Genomic DNA, 20,199 nt, shown 5'->3' on the forward strand with positions numbered 1-20,199 from the left:
ACTTGGCATTGAGCTTTCCTGTCTTTGTCTTATGGTTGTAAATGTTAAACACACACACACACACACACACAGACAGCCGCCATTGGAGGCAGGGTGGAGTCCTGGATGAATGCAGCAGGTGTCAGTCAATACAACATCCTGATTGTCAGCCTGGGTGTTGCTGCTCTCTGAGCTGTGTGTACCTGATCTGCAAACGATCCTGGCAACAAGAAGGCAGGCTGAGCTCCAACACGCTCACCAGCTGCTCCCGGCAGAGGAGGATGGAGTTCTGTTCAGGATCACATTCAAACCAATTCTTCACATTTCACCTTTTCTTTGGATCTCGTCCAGTGCTGAATGTGAATGTGGGCTTTTCCAACACACTATTTAACATATGTTTCATTGCAGTTTCTAATGGCCTCATCTGCCAAAATGATCAAAAGCACACTGGCCAAGTTTGACAACGGGGCAAAGTCAAAAGATAGCACAGATACCAGGCTTTTACTGTGTCTGGTTAAACATTACACTTACCAGATCAATGACCAAAAGGTTGGCCAAAAACTTCATGCCTGCATCAGAGGAGACGGCACCATCCAGTAACTTGAGCCTGTGCATGGCGACGCTCACACAGGCACATGCGATAATGGAGGGCAAGAACACTGAAAACTCACTTTCTGAGGATGAGAGAGAAACATTATTGGCCCTTAACTTACTAGGATGACCAGTGCACTTAAAGGATACAAGACAGTAAAAGCTAAATAGCAGATAATTAAGGGGATGCCACTTTCAGACACACCCTAAGAGACAAAGGGAAGTGCTTAAACCGCAGACATTTCCCCCAAAACCAGAGAATCTGATACATTAGCCTTATTGCTTGAGGCAGGAGATGACGAGACAAAAAGCGAAAACCATTCAATCCTTTTTGCTCAGACACCTTCTTGAATGGAGAACAATGTCTGGAGCCGGGAATCGTCTTCATTTTATGGGCAGCAGAGTTACCATCTAAACATTCTAACTGACTGCATCCTGGTGACTTGTTGCCTCGGGCAGCATCATGGAGATGCGTGGGAACTGGTCCAGCTGAATAGATGGACACTGGTCTTTCACAGCCACACAATACAGGATTACACAAACTCAGCTCTCTGACTCCAAAATGAACTGCTGACACACGGTGATTAAACTTATGGCTGCTTTGTGCCTATTGTTCACTATGCAGAAACTCACTTAATCTGAGCGACAACCTTTCATATTTACATCCCGTTTCACTACGAAAATGTTATTTGTTGGACGTAAGGTACCACTGAAATAATAAAAAATTATCTTATACTATCACTGACCGGGGAAATCTTTACCTTCAATCATTCCCATCCACTCCCAATGCATATTTTGTCTATCTCCTGCTGGATCAGCCACAGAGGAGCCCTCCCTCGTGTTGACAGACTTGTTACATGACGTACCAACTGCTGCCAGCGCAACGTAGGAGTGAACATGCTTGCGCACATTTTGAAGATGGTGGGGGTGAACAATGGGCAGGGCGTGAAGAATTGGCTCCAGGAAGTCGGAAGGTACCACAGAGGCCAGACACCAGCGTAACCTGGAGACCACGACCACCTCCCATTCCTGTATAACACACACATTCCAACATAAAACAAGATAGAGGTCAATAGATAATACAGATGTTAATCAGGACGCGGTCAGTTTCTAATCAAGGCTTTAAAAACTAGATTGCAACATCAGACAGAGGCATAAAATGCAAGCCATGTCACAATACACCTAATAAAGCGATTAGACGCGGTTTCATGGCGCCGTTCGAGGGAATCCTCCTACACCAGGCGATCATGGTCCTGGTGATTAGTGTAGATGACGACTAAAGGGGTTATTAACATCTCAAACACACGCACATCGCTGTCCATTTCACAGGATAATGCATATCTAGGTATCTGTGATGGCTGTAAGTAAGTTCTGAATTGCCTGCATTATTTGTGGTGAGATATAACAGGAGATTCTCTATTTATGATAGACCTCATGGCCGGCAGGTGGTCCTCAGATTAAACTTTGACCCTTTGCACATCGGTCATTCCACCTTCAGACTTACCAAGATGTCTGACACAGAGACAGAGTGGTCGGTGTAGATGCTGAGCTTGATGGCGGTGAGTGGGGATGTTTCTCTCAGTTTGGAGGCCAGGAACATGGAGACAGAGCCTAAAAGCTGTAACTTTGACGTTTCAACAGCAAAGCGGCACAGGTAAGAGTCCAGGTAATGCACAGCCTGTGGGAACACCTCCTCCTCACATTTCTGCTCTTCACACACCTGTGGATAGAGGATGAAGAGGAGTCTGTGTGTCATGCAGTCAGTTATGGGGATAAATGAGGGGAAACACAGGAGTTAGCAAACCTCCAGCATCCAAATTGCCAGGATCCTCCTCATGTACGGCTGGACTTCAGTCTGGACCGGGCCAAAGGACTGGGACACATGGTTGGCCTTCTCCTGGGCCCTCAGGTTCTGCAGGGCCCTGAGGTCTCCGGTCACAGCGGGGTCCCTGAGCGCCCGGGGGACCGCGCCACTCCGTTCGTCGGTACTTCTTCCAGCCGGAGCCTCTCTGCCGTCCTCCATGCTGCACGTTAACGCGTACATGAGCCGCTAACGAACGAGCCGACCGGCCTGTAGCGCCGGTGATGCTAACTGTTAGCAGAAACTTTATGAAGACACACACGACATACATACAATTCCAAGATTTACATCATGGTTGAACCAATTTAAACGAAATTTTGTCGAAAACGCGGGGTTAATATCGTAAAGTGTGCCGGTCACTAAATGAACTAATGACCACAGAATTCAGTAACGCAGGCGTTTCAGGGGAGCCCGGTGGTGTCAGGACACATTTTGTTTCCGAGCTAATTAGTTTCCCCTTTGACAATCAACCAGTCCGTCGCCTGACATGGCCGCCAGGTGTAAAACACAACAAAACAGAGGAGAGTTAATGCTACCACGGCCAGCCTATGTTATATGGTTTTATAACATTTAATATCATAGTTATGAGTTATTCAGGCTCACAATCATGACACATTAAGTCGTAATTATAAGTATGTGGCATGGCAGAGGGTCAAACCAAGTTAATGAATGAAAATACCTAACAATTAAACTAAAACAATCAAAGTATTTTTTACCTTTTATTTAATATTTTTTAAGTGTGAGACATAGAAATATCAACTCCCATTTACATTTTATTATCTTAATGACGGTTCTAGCATTATAAATGATCTTAACAATTACCTACCTCCCCAAGTCATAATAATAAAGATATGGAGTTTAAAATGTGTCAGCAAATCCAAATATTCTTTTGAATAAAGACAAATGATCCCTGAGCACTTTGAAGGATTGGGTTTGTCTTTCTTTTAATCCAAATGCCTCATTGCAGACAAATTTGACATTGTACTGTTATGAAGTCACTGCACTGCAGCAGCAAATAAACCTTTGGAATTCTAAATATATTACAACCACCCCATTATTAATATGCGTTTGGGCACATTACAAACTGATTGGTGTTCTGAGTCCTTGTAATGTTGAAAATTGCCCTTTAATAGGACAAAGCATTACGGAAGGAAAAACTTGATCTGCTATTTCATCTGCTGAAGAATCCATGAACCTTTGCAACACAGGAGAGGGTGCCTGACTAGATCGCATCTTCAGTCCATATCCACGGTAACAGGCATTCCAACTTCAATATCCCGCGAGCCAGAGTTTTGCAGCTCACGGCGAATCTCAGCAGAGATCTGAGGGTGTGTCTGTATCTTGAGCAGCTCCAGCAGTGCTTCTTTCTGTTCAGAGGCCAGGTCAGCTTTGTAGCGCTGTGCCAGAGTAAGTAAACTCTGATGCCACAGCACAGGAAGCACGCGTTTCTCACTGCGGAAGGACAGGAAGTGAGCCACCAAGGCATCTAGGACACGGAAAGGCAGGGCGTATTTCTTGTCAAGCAAGAGACGCAGGAAAATGCTGTTGGCGCCGTTGTACTCCATCTCTGCCAACTTAAGCATTGCAGCACTGAAAGGCAAGAAATAACACGATATGAAACTGGTGGACTTTCCTGTGCTGCGCTGACAAATGTGGTCATTACTGCACACGTACTCTGTTAAACCACACAATGTGCCGTCATCAAGGAACTGATTAAACACGTTCAATCAAAACAACTGCACAGATATGAAGCCTGCTTGTGTGTGCATGTGAGAAAGGAGAACTGACCTGGAGTGCAGTACTGGGATTGAGCACTTTGTCAGTATGCTCCCAATTATGATGGCCTCCCTGAGAGTACACGTGCCAGATTCACACATGGGGATCAGTATACCTGGTGGACAGAAAAAGGACAAAATTAACCTAGAAAGAAAACTAAAATTAACCTAAAAGAGGTACTGCTTGATAACAAATGACATATTTTAGAGCTCCTACACACAAGTTTATGTTGTTTATCCTGTGATTGAGCATGTGAACATGTCTTTGAATTTGGAAACACGCATGATATGCAAAACAAATTAAAATAAAATTCAAGAGTTCAAAAGTTCATGCCTTTCAATTGCCTTAAGGTTGTTTTACTGGTTGTGTTAATATTTGCTTTGCCTACACTTTGTTTTACATACCAATAACCTTCAAATATAAATATCAATGACAAATATATGATACAAGACTGGAAGAATCCAAATAACCGATAAGAGAGATAAGACTGAACTATCTGGTGGTCAAAATGGAGCAGTAACTCACATGCAGTACACAGTGTGCTTGCATGTGAGTTGTAGCAGTATTCATGTGCAACGCTGCCCCTTGGTGGTGTTGTCTCATACTGGTGCAGTGGCTCCAAATCCTGCTCCTGGGGAAACCCACAGGGTGGCATATTTTCCATCTCTCCCTGAATCAGCCCCCTAATTATGGAATTATTATGCCTTTGATTGGATGAATTGGGTGCATTTGGTCAGCCCAGAGCAAGGAAACTTACATTATTGATCTCATACACCGACATGAATCAGATTATCAAGGGTGGGTCGAGCAGGGACAGATGGAAAATATGCAGTACAGGGCTTCTATGGGAGTAGCATTGGGAGGAAACGCACCAGAGGCTTCTCAAAATATGGGACACATCAGGCAGACAATGTTTATGGAGAATAAGCCGATGACCTAAGCCTTATGAACGCTCCTTATTTTCATCAGCAACCATCATTAGCTGAAATGAACTCTAGATATACTGTGGAGAATGACATGGCCCAGTTCATTCTGAGTGTGTTAATTACTGTGCCACCAGATCCAGCGGTGTTAGATTAGAGCCTGTGGACACAAGCTAATCCTCTCATTCACTGTCATTGTCCTGGTTCAGAATACAATTCCTAAATTTAGCCCTGAAATGACATTTTAACAGCCTGTCAAATTGTCTCTTTTCATACCCAAATATATCTCCTCCCCTCCCCCTCCAATCCTACCCTGGAAGTGTGAGGCAGAGGATGGGAGAGGAGCTGAGCAAACCTCCGCTGTCAGACTAGAAGTTGTCCCGTCACAGCTTTCACTCTTTCTCAAAGGCTGATCCCACAAATACACATGCAGTTCAATCTATCCACAATAGTTTACCACCAATTATCCATCTCCTCAACTTTAGAGCTGATTCTCACCTTTAAACCATGCTCCTGGTTTGAATAAAGCCTTCTTCAGAGCGCTGTACAGATGGAAGTTGAGTCGTTTGTACTCTGCAATGTCATCTCGCACTCGTGGCAGCAGCACCAGGTTGTAAAACCTTTGGGCCATTCGCTCTTTCAGATTGGACGAGAAGATTCTACAAGCAAAAGAACAAAGTATTACCTTACAAGGTGCTACACCAACTTTGAAATAACAACAGTAAATGGCCTAATTCTTATTTGTGCAAAGTGGACGACTCCCTCACCTTGTTGCTTGGTACATGGCTGCTGCAGTCCAGGCCTCAGGTTCTGTCAAATATAGAACCTGTTCCCAGTTTGCCAGCGCTGGGATGATTTTAAAAGCCTTTGGCAACTTGCCGCTACGATATCTGGACAGAACCTGAATCAAAAGAGCAGAATTTCACATTTAACTTAACTGTCCTCAATAATTAGTGCTCAAAATGCTTTCTTCAAAAAATAATGTAAATTATTTAGCTGTGCAGATATCTAAGAGTTCAGCAAAAGTGAAATTCATGGTTTATGCTCATAAACCATGCGGGATAGTAACAGTACAGACTTTTAGACTGCTATTTTTTAATTTATCAGCAAATTAATCTTATTTTACGCAACCCACCTTACTGACACCTTTATACACTTCTGTTACCCTCGGGTCTAGCTCTGGCATCGGACATCCCGTCACCTCTGACATCACCGTTCCCACCTCAGTCTGCTTCTCTGTGATTTTCTCCATGATAATGTCTGCTAAGGTCCGTCTATGAGAAGCACAAAGAGAGGACAAACCATGAAAGAGAACCAAGCATTTAGACTAAAATGGAAAGCTCTTAGTGCAGCGGCTGATGTGAAGGTCAGGTTGAATGTGCATCTTGCCTCATTGGAGGGTTCTTGTTCATGAACATCTCCATGGCCTTCTCATCCTCAGGGTCAACAACTACATCAGTATCACCCTCAACATCGTCGTCAGCGGCACCGGCTGCTCCAAGCGACGGCCACTCTTCATCCGAGTCTGCATCCTGAGAGTCTGGCCCTGAAATGACAAAGAGATGGTTGATCAATAGCTGACCAATCGTTCCAATCCTGCTGATCCTTTACTACAGTCAGGTCATGTCAGTAGTAATTGGCATGACTTTGAGGTAGGATGGTATCCATGTACATATGTCATACTGGAATTAAGAGCCCAATAACAAAGTCGATATAGAGCAATTAACACTCTTTTCTGTAATGTGTACAGTAAGTGTGCAGGACTTCATCTCATCATATCAGATGCACGTGATAGTTGAATTTAAACTGATCTAACAGTACAGGAAGCTATGTACGTAAACATGATCTTCTAGAACAAGTAGCATAGAGGAGCTTATAAACACTAAAACTCTTCTTCTCTCTGTGAGTAAAGGAGTTACAGCAGGTATTTCCTGGTCTAATACTACCGATTGTCGACATTACCGAGAACGGTGGCCGGCGTTTTCTTCTTCTCCGGTGCCAAACCATACTCGGTCTGAAGCTCCTCTTGTTGAATTCGAGCCTGTAGCAGAATCTTCCGCGACAGACGCTCATCCACGTACGTGTCTTCGTTCTCAGGCCGGGTGTCTCTGGTCTTCACCCGGCCCCGGCCTCGGATCGTGTCCCCCTGCATGATCTGGTCCGCCAGAGACACCGCTGCTGCTCCGCTCTTCTCTGAACCTCCTCCACCTTTGGACCGTTTCACTTTCGGCATCGCTGTGGATTTGACATAAACTAGAGAATCGCCGTGTATTTTGTTGACACGGTCGCGTAGAGTTTACGGAGTCCGTAAACACACACTTGTTTAGCACGTGTCCAGTGTGAAGGAAGTGACGCACTTTAATGTTCCGTCACATCCGAATCTGGTTAAAAAGTTTATTTTAAAGTTTATTTTTTATTTTGTTGTTGCAGTATTCTTTCTTAAGAACTGCATGTTGAATTTAAATATATTATAGTTTATATTTGACTCTTGAAGCTTTTTAAAACAGCAAATTATCTCTATTATTTTAGTACAACGAAGTTATCTGTTTTGTTTGATATCCAAAGTGTAAATATTGTTACTACTTTTTCCCCACGATTTTTGTATGATAAATATGATATTTTCATGTCATTTTTGATGCCACAAAATAGCGGAAGACAGGGCTGTTGTCAACCGGAAGCAGTTGGGTTTAGCCGCTAACTGCTATACACGGTAACTGGAGTCTGAGAATCAATGGGGGTTACATGGTGAGAGTTACAACTGTATTATTTTTTTATTTTCTCATTAAGTTTTGAGGTTCTTTGCTTAAATGATGTTCACAAAGGCACATATTGAGCATCTCTCCGCGGACTCTGCTTTGGTGCTCTGCCCTGTCTCAGTTCGATGATGCTCTGTATCAAACAAAACAAGAAACCTACGCTATATTTGTTTAATAAAGTCATATTTGTTTAATACAGGCATAATCGATCGGCACATATCAGGTTTGTATCTGTGTAACGTGCTGTGTTGTAGTGTGTGCCAGGTTCCTGTGGCAGAGGGGAAGAGTGTGCAGCAGACTGTGGACATCCTGCACAGGAAGCTGGAGCAGCTCGGTGCAGTTAAGCAAGGCAGCTTCTGTGTGGACTGTGAGACGTACCATGCTACAGGAAACGTCAGCGGTAAGATTTATTTTTTTAAATCGACATCTGATGCTTCAATTTGAACTTGATCCTTGATAATATTATTAATATATGATTATTATTGTATGTGTCATAGTTTGAGTAAAGGTGATCAGTGGTCGGTGTTTCCTGTCCAATTCCAGGTCAGCCCTCCAAGCTTCTGTATGTGATGCACAACTCTGAGACTCCTCTGAGCTGCATGGCCCTGTTTGAAGGCGGCCCCTGCGTCGTAGCAGACGGTAACTTCGACGTTCTCATGGTGAAGCTCAAGAGTCACTTCCAGAATGCCAAGGGGCACAAGGTGGAGTGTCGCGGGACAAGATTTCGCTACGTTGACTTCCTAATCAAAGTTGGTACTGTGACCATGAGCTCTAGCGCAAGAGGGATCACAGTCGAGGTAATTAAGTATTATGATGAGAGTCGTGACGTTAAGCTTTCCTCTCTGAGACTGTACCAACTCTGTGTGTGTGTGTGTGTGTCCTCAGGTGGAATACTGTCCCTGTGTGGTTCCGGGGGACTGCTGGAACTTAATTAAGGAGTTCATGCAGTCCTTTCTTGGCCCCAGTGTGCCTGAACTACCGTCTGTGTTTGCTGCCAAGCCTGAGGGGCTTTACGCTCCAGCAGACTGCATTGACACAATGACTCAGTATCTAGAGTTGTTCAACAAACTACGCAAACTGCAAATCTCAGGTAGTAATGTACGTTGATCTGTCAGTAACAACAACTGTTTGTATTTTTTTCACGTTTTAATTAACTGTTTCGTAATTCTGGTCCTATGGATCAGCAAGGTGTTTGAAACAACCTGGGGTGTGTAATGATTTTGTGTTATTATACATCCTCTTGTGTAGAGGAGCCATAATCCAATGTTTATTTCTTACCTGAACTATAGTTGTATGATCATAAACACATGTACTGATTGCCAGCTTGGCAGGGCTAATACTGTTTGCAGCTCGACACTATTAAATAATATTGCTATTTTTGTATTTTGTCAACTTTCTGCCCAAAACAAAACAATGTTTGTCTTATGTGTTTCTTAATAAAGCTTTGAACAACAACTAAGTGCTTCTAAGCCGATGACTTCCACAATGTTGCAGGCATGAATGAGTGACATTATTAAACTCAAACATATAAGGAACTTCTTGTTTACAAAATGAGACATTTTCATACTCAACTCACACAAATGAACAAAAGCATGTACTGTATTTACCAGGAGACACGGAGGCATGGACTTAAACCGTCCCTGTCCTTTCTGACAGACTGGACAGATGTCAGCATGTCTCACTCATATCTCAGCTTGGATGAAGGAACAACACCGTCATCTGTATTGATCAAAAATTGAACCCCTTGTCTTACTGGCCAATCCCACCATACAACCACCAATCACCATCCAGCTTGACTCATCTCAACTCATTCCTACAGAGCCTGTCTCCAACTTGTGTGTTTCAATTGATGTCTAACTAACCTTCAAAGAAGGTTATGGTATGAATGCACAGTCAAACCAATGCAAATGATCCGGAATTTGCCGGCTCATCTCGTCTCACCTGCACGCACTGTAAGTCTCGTCTGACTCGAGCTTCATGGCACTTCCACATGTTCTTCTTATGTTCCCTGCCATTTTCCCAGAATGATAGTGAACCCCCGACATATCTCACCACAATACAAATGAATATACATACAAATTACACAGTTAAGAACATGTTTAATAGTTTTGGCCTGTGTCATAATCTGTGAGGGAGAATGGTGATGTGAGATCCCAACAATGGAGATTAAATCACAGCAAATCAAATCTCTGCATTTCAATAAGGTAACAACACTAATCAGATCCTTCCCATGTTCCCTTCACACGTCACTACAGGCTCATTTCCCTCTTAGTTGATCTCATACTGACATTTGTTTATACTCAAATCTCCTGAGACTGCTGGGGCTCCTGTGTGCTTTGGTTGGAGACCCGGTCCTCCTGGTCTCCTGGTCTGGGTCTTGTTGCATGTGGTCGCCGCGGCTCCCTCTCCTGCTGCCTGTTGTTCTGCTCTGCGGGCCAATGAGCGGAGCGCCGCCTGCGTGTCCCGGTCCAATCAGAGCGGCCGACTCGGAATCGGACTGAGAGTTGGTTGTTCAATCTGAGTGAGAGGACAACAAGCAGCTCTGTAATGGATGGAGGAGATGGTAACGTTACTCTGCTTTTACATTAGCGCGTCTTGTAAATGTAGCGGGCCAACATGAACGCGGCTAGCGGCGGCGTGATCCTCATGAACCGGCTTTCTGTGATCAATGTCATCGGAGAGTTTTTATTCGTTTTAATCGGCGCATTTCGCTAGCGAGCTAAGCTACATAGTTAGCGAGCAACAACAGTACCGTTAACTTCGATTGTCCTCCGCAAACGCGTTAGCCACAGTAGCTAACGGTAGCTACTGTGGCAAGCTACTAACATTAATATTAACCCCTTGGTGGCAGCTGCATCCTTTATATGTAACAAAGTAAAGCACATGATCAGGTTCAGAAGATGCTAACGCTGCACCGCCGGAGCTAGCGATTAGCGGGCTTAGCTAAGTTAAACCTCGCTGGGCAGCGGCAGAGCAACAAAGTTGTTGGTGTTCCTGCAGAGTGGAGCTCTCTGCTGCTCTTTGTTCTGCCTCAACATGGAGATGGACGGCAGCTGAGCACGGGGAGAAGACACACAACATGCTAGGGAACATGCACACACACACTCGGGACGTTAGGAAAGCATTAGGATTGTCCAGTTTAAATGTCTGGATATCCGCAGAGCAGCAATGTCAGTATCATTAAACTTAACACTATGTAGGTATGCAGCTCAGTCTAAGCTGCGAGCAAGCGAAATGTGTTATATATAAAATATCATTAGTGCAAACAGCCTTACGCGTTTTACATTCTTTCTTATTTTCATGTCATCAAGTCATAAAGTTTCCTCTGCATCGCATAAATCATTACAAACTTCCATAAATAATTGAACTGCAGGGGGCCTGACAGTATCCGGACATGTGTGTTATTATCACACACTCCATTTCCTGCTTTATTAATCATAAACCCCAGGCTCATGATTAAACTGTAACATGATCTTTGTAGTATTTGTTGAATGTTGTTCTTCCAAATCAAAGCCACATATTAAGATTATGTAATGACACAGCAGTCTAACTTTTTAACTGATATTTCATACCACAACATTTACCTTTTCAGACTATAAATTAGGATCATAGATGGGATCAATTGCATGTAAACGGGAGAGTTCAGGTTGATATGTGTGTTGAGTCTTGTGGGCTTTTTTGACAGAATCTGTATCCAGTGTTCTTGTTGTTCTCATGTTTTATTGTAATTTATAGAGGGCATACTTTGTTGTCAATTATGTCACTTGTGATGTAGTGTTGTCTTGCACCAGATTACACCATTTTAACCCATTATTTCTTTAATTCATCTTAATTTCCTCCTTGTTTCCTAGGATGTTCCTGTGAGTGTGGGTGGTGACGGTGGACATGGGGACTAGGCTGAATGTTCAGATTGAGTTCTTTGCAGGTACTGAGATCTTGTCCTAAACCTGATCAAGCAAACGGAATCTTTGATAAAGTGTATTTGTCCATTCCTTATTTTATTTATTTTTTCCTCCCCCGTCAGAATGAGTTGCTGCTCGGTTCGAGGACGTGTGTCCTGTCACTGAGGCCACATGTGTATCTGGAGCGATGGATCGCTGTAAACACGTGGGACGCCTCCGCCTGGGCCACGACCACTCCATCCTCAATCCGCAAAAATGGCACTGCGTGGACTGCAGCACCACCGACTCGGTGTGGGCCTGTCTCAAGTGCTCTCACGTGGCCTGTGGACGTTTCATGGAGGAGCACTCCCTGAAACACTTCCAGGAGTCCCACCACCCACTGGCCATGGAGGTGCGGGAGCTGGACGTCTTCTGCTTCGCCTGCGGAGACTATGTACTCAATGACAACGCAGAGGGAGACCTCAAACTCCTCCGGGGGGCGCTCTCTACCGTCCGTAGCCCAGGTAGACGCTCGCTGCGCTCCTCCACGGGGGGCGTTTGCACCCCCTGGGTGGGCGAAGGGGGCCCGCAGCCGGCCATGCAGCTGGCTCTGCGTCACCGCAGGAAGGCGCTCCTAGGGAAGATGTTTCAGAGATGGATGAGCAAATATCAAGAGCTGCAGAATCAGCGTGAGAAGGAGATGGAGGAAGTTAGACAACAAAAGAAAGAGGTTAAAAAGAGACTACTGGAAGAACTTGGCAACGTCCCTCCGAGAAAGAGTGCCAGGCTCCTCACTCAGGCACCGCGCTCCACTATCACACTCATTCCTCGCAAGTTTCGCGACCCTCCTGAACGCCTACCTCCGCCTCCCAAGAAGCCCCCCATTCTGTCCCTGTCCCGCAAGGCCTCTCAGAATGGCCGAGCCGCTAAACTGAGGAGATACTACTCCACGGTCACGCGCCCCCGACTCGCTCCTGGCGTCACCGGTCTGCGCAACTTGGGGAACACATGCTACATGAACTCGATATTGCAGGTGCTGAGCCACCTGCAGAAATTCAGGGAGTGTTTCCTCACTTTGGACCTGTGTGAGACCGAGGAGCTGCTGGCCAAGACCAATCACTCCCAGGGAATGAAGGGCGTGACAGGAAGTGTGGTGAGCAGCGGTAACACAGCTCTGTCAGGATGCCCGCTTGGACGCACAGAGAAGGCCGGCTGTTTGAATTTGCCTGTTGGCAGAAGAGAAGGTGCCCCACCTCCCCCGCATGCCGGTGAGCTGGTCCAGCCCAAGGAGCCTCCGCGCTGCTCCACCCGTCAGCAGATGTCCCTGTGCCATGAGCTGCATACACTTTTCAGGGTCATGTGGTCGGGCCGGTGGTCTCTGGTCTCCCCCTTTGCCATGCTGCATTCCGTGTGGAACCTGATCCCAGCTTTCCGTGGCTACGACCAGCAAGACGCCCAGGAGTTCCTGTGCGAGCTGCTGGACAAAGTTCAGCAGGAGCTGGAGACGGAGGGGTCTAAGCGGCGGATAGTTATCCCCATCACAAAGAGGAAGCTGTCCAAGCAAGTGCTAAAGGTTCTCAACACCATCTTTCACGGGCAGCTACTCAGCCAGGTGAGACCCACAACACACCAGGCAACAGGACGTAGAGAAGTTTTCTGATTTTTGAGTGTTTCTGAGTATCTTTCCCCCCTGTCCTCGTTTCCCAGGTGACCTGTCTGTCGTGTAAGCACAAGTCCAACACAGTCGAGCCATTCTGGGATCTGTCTTTGGAGTTTCCTGAGCGTTACCACAGCGTAGACAAAGGCTCAGGCTCCACAGCCTACCAGCGCAGCTGTACGCTCACCGAGATGCTGGCCAAGTTTACAGAGACGGAGGCCCTTGAAGGCAGCATCTACGCCTGCAACCACTGCAACAGTCAGTACAACCGCAAATTCAAAGTGTTTGATACATCTAATTTCTTGTCTTGTGTTTTGAGAGTGCCAGACCTGCGCAGTGTGTGTGTATGTGTGTGTGTGTATTGAATTCATCTGTGAAATAACTTCCTGCCTTTCTTCTTTTACTGCGCCTCAGAAAGAAGACGGAAAACCTCCCATAAACCCTTAGTTCTGTCAGAGGCTTGTAAGCAGCTTCTGATCTACCGTTTACCTCAGGTTTTACGGCTGCACCTCAAACGCTTCAGGCAAGTTTCCCCCAACGGGCCTCAGTTTCCATTTGAGGAGTTTCACTTTGAGGAAACCTGCACGTGTTAAAAGCTCCGGACCCAAACTGGAACGTTAATGATCCTTGTTTCCGTTTGTGTTGGTAGATGGTCAGGGCGGAACCACAGGGAGAAGATTGGCGTCCACGTGGCCTTCGACCAGGTTCTGAACATCAAACCGTACTGCTGCACAGGCTCAGGTCACTCCGTCCACAGAGGAGGCTACACCTACGATCTGTCCGCTGTCGTTATGCATCATGGGAAAGGCTTCGGCTCAGGGCACTACACCGCATACTGCTACAACACAGAAGGAGGTGAGCGTTCATAACATTCAGTCAGAGGTAATCTGCCCGAAAGCAGCCACGTCTTCATCACTTTGCTGCCATAGTTTAGCCTCTACAACCAGGAAGTGCTTCTAAAAGCGACCACGGCATAGTCAAATTCTCCCTGTTGTGATTTCCTTTCCTCCCGCCCCTCGACGTGTTTGACCAGTGAGTTTGCGCCAGCGTTTAGTCCCCGATTCAAACAGAACAAATGACCTCCAGGTCTACAAACACACTTAGTTTGCCTGAGCGAATTTACTGCTGTTTGTTTGACTCTTTCACGTTGTTGTGTTTTCAGGTTTCTGGGTCCATTGTAACGACTCTCAGATGAAAGTGTGCAGCGTGGAGGAAGTGTGCAACACTCAGGCCTACATTCTCTTCTACACCCAGAGGTCTGCCTAGATGGACTCCTGGCTCTGTGATGTCCACCTCAGCCTGGTGACTCAGGGCAGCATTTATGAAAAAGCTTCTCCGATCCGATTCCAGATGCCATTAAAGAATAAATTAAAAACGGTAATGAGGGCAGTAGGACAGCCACAATCACCTCTGAAGCTGTGACGGAAAACTGCCAGTAGCATAATCCGGATGAGAAAAGCCAACGAAAAATGATCACATTTGGTTAAAATCTTATAATCGACCTCGTAGGAAAAACAAACTTTTCATAAATGAGGCCTTGGGTGTCTCAGCCAGCGGGGACTCGACCAGCATACTGGTTTACAGCCTGAAGTCTGTGGGAGCAGATCTGACTCCTCCTTGTCCTCCTGGCGGAAAACACCAGGCGGCATTCAGGCTTTCAGACTCAAATCTGTTGAGTCCGGCAACAACCAGACGCACTCCTGTGACAGCATCTTACACCAGGAGGCAACACGGACTCTGGGTTTTGGCACGGCGTAACGTACTCCACACACCGAGGCGTATCTTTCTTTACGACCATTTGGAATATGGCAGAAGCCCGACTAAGATCTACACTGCCTGTTGCCTCCTGCTGAGCTTTTTTAATTCTTGTGAAATGTCAGTAATGGAAACTTTGATACTCATCCCTGTGTCATTTGTACTTCATCATGTCCTCTCCTCAAATGTACTGCTGTGACTGGTTACTGTGTCTTAGACTTGAGGCCTCGGTCTGCGCTGTCATCATGATTTTTTTTTTGGTAGTCATTCCCCCCCGCCCCCTGTTTTCACTTTTTAACAAAAAGAAAGAAGAAAAAGAGCACGAGGGCGATGAAGGGCGATGGACGGGATAGCTGCACTTTTGAGGTGGGCCAAGTATCTTTGGTCCTATCTTTGTGGTTGTGTGATCTTTTAGCTCCTTCTTTCCACGGCAGCTCCCCCCTGTGGTTGAACGGTTAAATTAGTCTGGGCCCGGGTCGGAACGGCTGCACCTGCATTTAAACACATAGGGATGGAAACCAAGCGAGAGGGCAGGCTGTGATTTTAACGAATGTGTTTTTTGGGAGACTCGGGATACCTATTTTATTTGAGTTGAGCACCTGAAAGCAATATATTGTACATCTTGCATTTTGACAGGAAGTTCAGATAAAATCAGGAATTCTTCTGCTTGTTATACAATGTTTTTTTGTTTTGTTTTTTTTACTCTTCTGCTGTTTCTATTGAGGTCTTTAGGATTTGCTAGGTAATCAAGAAAAAAACTGTTTGTTTGTTAGGAGTCAAATGCAAAATTAATTTGTGAACTCTATGTAAAAGTTGGAACAATCTAATGACGATGAATGTCTTACTTTCCAGCGGTGGCGTATGGCTGATAAACCGCCGCTGAGCCCTTGAGTTTTGTCTTGTACTGTAAGAATACCTGTCATAAATGTAATGGTCATAAGGGTTTTGCCTGACAGTAATTATTAAAAAGACAAAACAAAATGGAAATGTCTTCTGTGCTTTCTATCAGAACCCGTGTTTCGAAATTTCTCATCCTTTTTCCATGGATCAAGTCTGGAGAATCATGTAGGCTTTACGTTCTGCACCATAATAGTAACGGAAATGAATGGGCAGATGGATTCCAGCTGATCTGAAGCTTCTGTTTAATTCCTCTTTTCTGAGGCTTTCTTAAAGATTTGTAACTAAGAATAAATGTAATCTGCTCCAATCCAGGATCCTGCTGATGAGACCGCGTTCTAAATGCAAATAAGTCCTAAGGAGACTCGTCTGTTCTGCTGCAGCTGGACACGCCCACACCGTCTCTGCTTCCATTGATCTACCATCATGTCCTTTCCTCTGCAATCACTTCATTTTCCATCTCATTTGTTGATTTAAAAGCGATTCTGCCTGTGAATCCATCAGCTTTAATCTTCAAATACAGCAATAATGCCTAGAAAGTCTATCAAACACAAAACATTGCTTTGAAAGTTTTATTCAATAACCTCTGTTGGTAGGACTGTGATTGTCTAAACAGACATTTTAACTCTAAAAACACATAAATGGTGTGGAGTCAAGAAAACGCTGACAAAACTAAAGATGATGGTTTTAGTGGATTAAAGTCCAGAGCTGCATTCAGTCATTCATGCAGCTTCATGATGACATTATTACTGTTGAATTATTATTATTACATATTAATGTTGAAATTGTTTCATTAAAAATATATAGTTTTTAGTAAATAAGCTAACCCCAGAATTTCACAATGCTGTGGTTTGATGTCTTTTCTTCATTTCTTTCAAGGTAAGAGGTGAGAGGTGACAGAGGGAGGATGAGGACATATTCAAGATGAGCATAAGATAAGAAATCATTTATTAACAACTGCAACAATTTTTGCAAACTGGATATAAACTTTGAGACGATGGTTTGACATGCCAGTTATTATTTTGACACCGTGGATATTAGCGGTTCTACAACAGTGGATATGGACTGATGGACAACAGATTTCACAAAGTTGAGTTTTTATGATAACGTCAGCATATATTATTCTTTTCTGAAGAAAGTAATTCGACTCCAAGAAAAAGCCAGAAATGAAACGCACCTAACACCAGAACAAGATGTGAACGAAATCAGGAATAACACTGAGCCAAGATACAGCATGTTTGCACTGTTTCTGACAACAAAATGGCAGATTCATTTTTATTTAATTAATGAAAACGTTAACTCATGCCAGCTAGATGCATCATATGCACATATGAGGACATGCATGAGCACAGAACATTCATGAGAAAACCCCTCTCCTCTCAAATCTGCTGTAGTGTTGCCTCAATGTGAAGGTTACAGCAAACTTGATCAGCGGTTTACAGAAGTCATTATCATCATGTTCAAGTCCTCATTGTTGAATTATTATATGTAGAAAAAGAAGTTCCGAAGATTTCTTGCAAGAAAGTTTTTTTTTTGGTGATAGCAATGCAATCAATGATTGGACCTCAAGATGAGAAGATGCTGTTTGTCGCGTATGTCTTTGTTTGTCTCTGTAAACACCTCATGACTTCAACTAAAATCAGCTCAAATGCCATCTTTGGTCCCTTGAAGCCTGTGACCATCATCCTGTTTCAGTCTCAGAATCCTCGCTGTTGGTGTGTACAGATCTCTCTCTCTCTGTGGAGCTCAGCTGGGCAGCAGCCACAGCTCCAGGAAGTCCCAATGCTTCCACAGGACAAACAGCAGCAGGGTCAGCATGACAGTTGTAGCTACCCTGGCTCGGGTCTTCATCAGCGGGGTGATGAAGTTGGCGAGGGTGGAGACGAAGACCAGCAGCACGGCCATGAGAGCCAGAATGACGTTAATAAGTTTCCCCAGGAGAGCTCGGGCGTTGGCGTTCTCCACTCCCTCTAACTGCACCACCTGCTGCTGCTGCTGCTGTAGCTCCAGCTTGGTGATGCGGGTCAGGCACGACTCCACGGCCTCCTGTAGACGCACATGCACAAACACGCACAGGAGTAACCATAGAGTGGACTTTAAACCAATAACTTTTGTTTCGGGTCATTTATGGAGCTCTGATGTTTTACCTGGATGTCTCTGGCTCTCTCGTAGGACTGGTAGGCCACTTTCTCCTCCATGCTTGCCAGCTCCTGTTTGAGGTTCGTCATCTCATTCTGGTGAAGCTCTGTTAAGTCATTCAGCTGCTCCTCAAGTCGCTCATACCTAATATACAAAACACACACAGGAATCACAATCAATCACCTCCTCCTACCAACTAAAATAATAAGATGCAGGTTGTGTGTAATGTGCCGTATCAGTACCTGTATCTCTCTTCTTGCAGGCACTGTGTCATGTAGGAGTAGTCGTTCTGCAGCTGTCTCTTCATGTCCTCGATGGCGTCCTCCATGTGTGCCTGACTGGCTTTGATCTCCTGCAGGCCCTCTAACAGAGAGTCCCAGGAGCTGTGCATGTGATGGTGGTGATGGTGGTGCCCGTCTAGCCTGGGACTGCCCATGGTTGGTCCTAACATACCACCTCCTCCGCCTGCTCCACCGGAATTACTGGCTACTCCCGAGCCGGACGTGGCGCTAGAGCACTCGTCGTCGCTGCCGTACTTTGGGCTGGAGACCAGAGTGGCGCTTCCACTCAGGGCCCGGGGCGTGGGGGTGTCTTCAGAGTGTCCCCCAACTCCGTCCTCTAGTGTGTCCTTTAAATGAGCAATGTTATCAGCACTGCCGAACTTGTTGCGAATGAGACTGGCAAACTCTCTGGGCTTGGACACCACAGCTGTGTGTGTGAGGGCGGTGACGCCTCCTTTGACGCCTTCGACGACTCCGCCGCCAAAACCGCTTATTCCAGCACGTACGTTTGCCCCGACGTCCTTCAAGCCTTGCTGCATGTCCCGCAGGACATCCTTTGGCTGCCGGGCCGGTCCATTCTGTGGGGAGGGAATAGAATCAAGCCTAAATGAGATATAGAGGATCTCAGAAGTGCAGAGCAGTGATTAGATTTACACAGGAGAACTTAAGGAAGACTGATGAGGCTCTACTGCAAATTAGAAATGTGTTAAGATAAGTGTTAAAACATGAGAATCGTACTTCTATATTTGGATACAACTGGAGTCACAAAGATAGTTCAGCAATTGTTCTAAGGATTCATGATATTCAAAACAGCGCTCTGCATGTACACACTCACACACATACCTGTTCTATCTCCTTGAGCTTCTTGTGGTAGTGTTCCAATTTCTTGTGCAGGTGGGCGATGGTCTGTGCTGATTTCTGGTTCTTCTTCTCGAAGACCTGCTTGATCCTGGATGCCTGCTGTTTGTCCGCGTTGTGGGCCAACTTCAGGTACTCGGCGACGTTGTCATCCCGGGCCTCCTGCTCCACGCGAATCTGCTCGGTGACCTTTAGGACCTTCTGCTGCAGATGCTCCAGAGCAGCACGGGTACGCTGCGGCTCAGCAGCAACAACGGGCCCCTCGGCTCCACCCGCCATGACCCCAGACGCCGCCGCCCCTGCTCCGTCCGCACTGATGTTGCTGTCAGAGCCTCCATGGCTGGTGGTGGTGGAGGGAAGGCCGAGAGTCGACACCTCGCTCTTATCCAGCTGAGGAAAGAGAGGGGGAGCACTGTTCCAGAGCTATTCCTACTGATGTTCTGTTTACAGACCACTTATCACTTATTCTGGTTTATGGTTACGCGTCAGCACCAATACTGCATACTGACACAACTATCTCAATACAAACAAGATTCAGTGATGACCGCTGCCTCTGTGTAAAAATGCTTTCTCACAGTTCTCTCCCATATCATATTTTAATGCAATTTCCTCCTAAATGAACCACACCAGCTTAAGAGCTTGCTCCTCTATAATTCATAGCCTTCCCAAAGTAGATCAGAGCATATTTTCCTTTCTCATTTAGACAGAAAGGTATTTAGATGTTTGGATTCCTGTCATATAACAACAATCAAATCAACACTACTAATTTAACAACAGTATTTGCACGCAGTTACTTTCCACTTAAATCAGATACACAACTACGCTGCAATGACCCACACAGCCTC

At 45.4% G+C, this 20,199-nt stretch overlaps 5 protein-coding genes across 6 annotated transcripts; 2 read left to right on the forward strand and 3 right to left on the reverse strand.

The window, feature by feature from the left end:
• Window positions 1-69: 69 nt before the first annotated feature.
• On the reverse strand, window positions 70-2,899 carry ccnd3 (cyclin D3). Of its 2 annotated transcripts, none has more exons than XM_076147158.1 (5): window positions 2,375-2,899; window positions 2,075-2,290; window positions 1,332-1,599; window positions 511-653; window positions 70-268 (listed from the first exon to the last, which is right to left on the reverse strand). In XM_076147158.1, the coding sequence occupies exons 1-5, from the start codon at window positions 2,612-2,614 to the stop codon at window positions 146-148; spliced, it is 990 nt and encodes a 329-aa protein (XP_076003273.1). In that variant the 5' UTR covers window positions 2,615-2,899; the 3' UTR covers window positions 70-145. The 2 variants fall into 2 exon arrangements, with proteins under 2 accessions (XP_076003273.1, XP_076003272.1); XM_076147157.1 differs by having other exon boundaries at window positions 1,317-1,599.
• Window positions 2,900-3,346: 447 nt separating this feature from the next.
• On the reverse strand, window positions 3,347-7,484 carry bysl (bystin-like). The gene is made up of 7 exons (XM_076147381.1): window positions 7,093-7,484; window positions 6,520-6,676; window positions 6,266-6,404; window positions 5,898-6,031; window positions 5,629-5,789; window positions 4,220-4,322; window positions 3,347-4,021 (listed from the first exon to the last, which is right to left on the reverse strand). Exons 1-7 carry the CDS (start codon window positions 7,361-7,363, stop codon window positions 3,667-3,669), a joined length of 1,320 nt encoding a protein of 439 aa, XP_076003496.1. The 5' UTR covers window positions 7,364-7,484; the 3' UTR covers window positions 3,347-3,666.
• Window positions 7,485-7,786: 302 nt separating this feature from the next.
• Window positions 7,787-9,339, forward strand: med20 (mediator complex subunit 20). The gene is made up of 4 exons (XM_076147311.1): window positions 7,787-7,875; window positions 8,141-8,286; window positions 8,430-8,683; window positions 8,772-9,339. The coding sequence occupies exons 1-4, from the start codon at window positions 7,862-7,864 to the stop codon at window positions 8,991-8,993; spliced, it is 636 nt and encodes a 211-aa protein (XP_076003426.1). The 5' UTR covers window positions 7,787-7,861; the 3' UTR covers window positions 8,994-9,339.
• A 1,023-nt stretch (window positions 9,340-10,362) lies between these two features.
• usp49 (ubiquitin specific peptidase 49) lies at window positions 10,363-16,166 on the forward strand. The gene is made up of 7 exons (XM_076147310.1): window positions 10,363-10,449; window positions 11,738-11,811; window positions 11,911-13,379; window positions 13,475-13,682; window positions 13,839-13,947; window positions 14,074-14,279; window positions 14,587-16,166. The coding sequence occupies exons 3-7, from the start codon at window positions 11,976-11,978 to the stop codon at window positions 14,688-14,690; spliced, it is 2,031 nt and encodes a 676-aa protein (XP_076003425.1). The 5' UTR covers window positions 10,363-10,449; window positions 11,738-11,811; window positions 11,911-11,975; the 3' UTR covers window positions 14,691-16,166.
• Window positions 16,167-17,622: 1,456 nt separating this feature from the next.
• On the reverse strand, window positions 17,623-19,947 carry tmcc2 (transmembrane and coiled-coil domain family 2). Its single transcript, XM_076147082.1, has 5 exons — window positions 19,930-19,947; window positions 19,340-19,744; window positions 18,458-19,074; window positions 18,224-18,359; window positions 17,623-18,122 (listed from the first exon to the last, which is right to left on the reverse strand). The coding sequence occupies exons 1-5, from the start codon at window positions 19,945-19,947 to the stop codon at window positions 17,823-17,825; spliced, it is 1,476 nt and encodes a 491-aa protein (XP_076003197.1). The 3' UTR covers window positions 17,623-17,822.
• Between the last annotated feature and the right edge of the window lie 252 nt (window positions 19,948-20,199).

This window comes from Genypterus blacodes, unplaced genomic scaffold (genome assembly GCF_046128005.1).
Source record: "Genypterus blacodes isolate CSIRO-AG114 ecotype Tasmania unplaced genomic scaffold, CSIRO-AGI_Gbla_v1 ptg000037l_1, whole genome shotgun sequence".
NCBI lineage: Eukaryota > Metazoa > Chordata > Actinopteri > Ophidiiformes > Ophidiidae > Genypterus > Genypterus blacodes.

What these genes read in the sequence shown, in the direction of transcription:
- ccnd3 (XM_076147157.1), bottom strand. Translation starts at nt 2,614, where the DNA reads ATGTACGCGTTAACGTGCAGCATGGAGGACGGCAGAGAGGCTCCGGCT. An exon ending in TGGCAATTTGGATGCTGGAG is followed by an intron (nt 2,291 to 2,374) that starts GTTTGCTAACTC and finishes CTCTATCCACAG; the next exon opens with GTGTGTGAAGAGCAGAAATG. An exon ending in ACCTTTTGGTCATTGATCTG is followed by an intron (nt 269 to 510) that starts GTAAGTGTAATG and finishes GATCCTGAACAG; the next exon opens with AACTCCATCCTCCTCTGCCG.
- bysl (XM_076147381.1), bottom strand. Translation starts at nt 7,363, where the DNA reads ATGCCGAAAGTGAAACGGTCCAAAGGTGGAGGAGGTTCAGAGAAGAGC. An exon ending in TGTATAAAGGTGTCAGTAAG is followed by an intron (nt 6,032 to 6,265) that starts GTGGGTTGCGTA and finishes CTTTTGATTCAG; the next exon opens with GTTCTGTCCAGATATCGTAG. An exon ending in ATCCCAGTACTGCACTCCAG is followed by an intron (nt 4,022 to 4,219) that starts GTCAGTTCTCCT and finishes CTTGCCTTTCAG; the next exon opens with TGCTGCAATGCTTAAGTTGG.
- med20 (XM_076147311.1), top strand. An exon ending in TGCTACAGGAAACGTCAGCG is followed by an intron (nt 8,287 to 8,429) that starts GTAAGATTTATT and finishes GTCCAATTCCAG; the next exon opens with GTCAGCCCTCCAAGCTTCTG. An exon ending in CAAGAGGGATCACAGTCGAG is followed by an intron (nt 8,684 to 8,771) that starts GTAATTAAGTAT and finishes GTGTGTCCTCAG; the next exon opens with GTGGAATACTGTCCCTGTGT.
- usp49 (XM_076147310.1), top strand. Translation starts at nt 11,976, where the DNA reads ATGGATCGCTGTAAACACGTGGGACGCCTCCGCCTGGGCCACGACCAC. An exon ending in CTGCACCTCAAACGCTTCAG is followed by an intron (nt 13,948 to 14,073) that starts GCAAGTTTCCCC and finishes TTGTGTTGGTAG; the next exon opens with ATGGTCAGGGCGGAACCACA. An exon ending in CTGCTACAACACAGAAGGAG is followed by an intron (nt 14,280 to 14,586) that starts GTGAGCGTTCAT and finishes TTGTGTTTTCAG; the next exon opens with GTTTCTGGGTCCATTGTAAC.
- tmcc2 (XM_076147082.1), bottom strand. An exon ending in AGCTCAAGGAGATAGAACAG is followed by an intron (nt 19,075 to 19,339) that starts GTATGTGTGTGA and finishes CCCTCCCCACAG; the next exon opens with AATGGACCGGCCCGGCAGCC. An exon ending in AGAGAGCCAGAGACATCCAG is followed by an intron (nt 18,123 to 18,223) that starts GTAAAACATCAG and finishes GTGCGTCTACAG; the next exon opens with GAGGCCGTGGAGTCGTGCCT.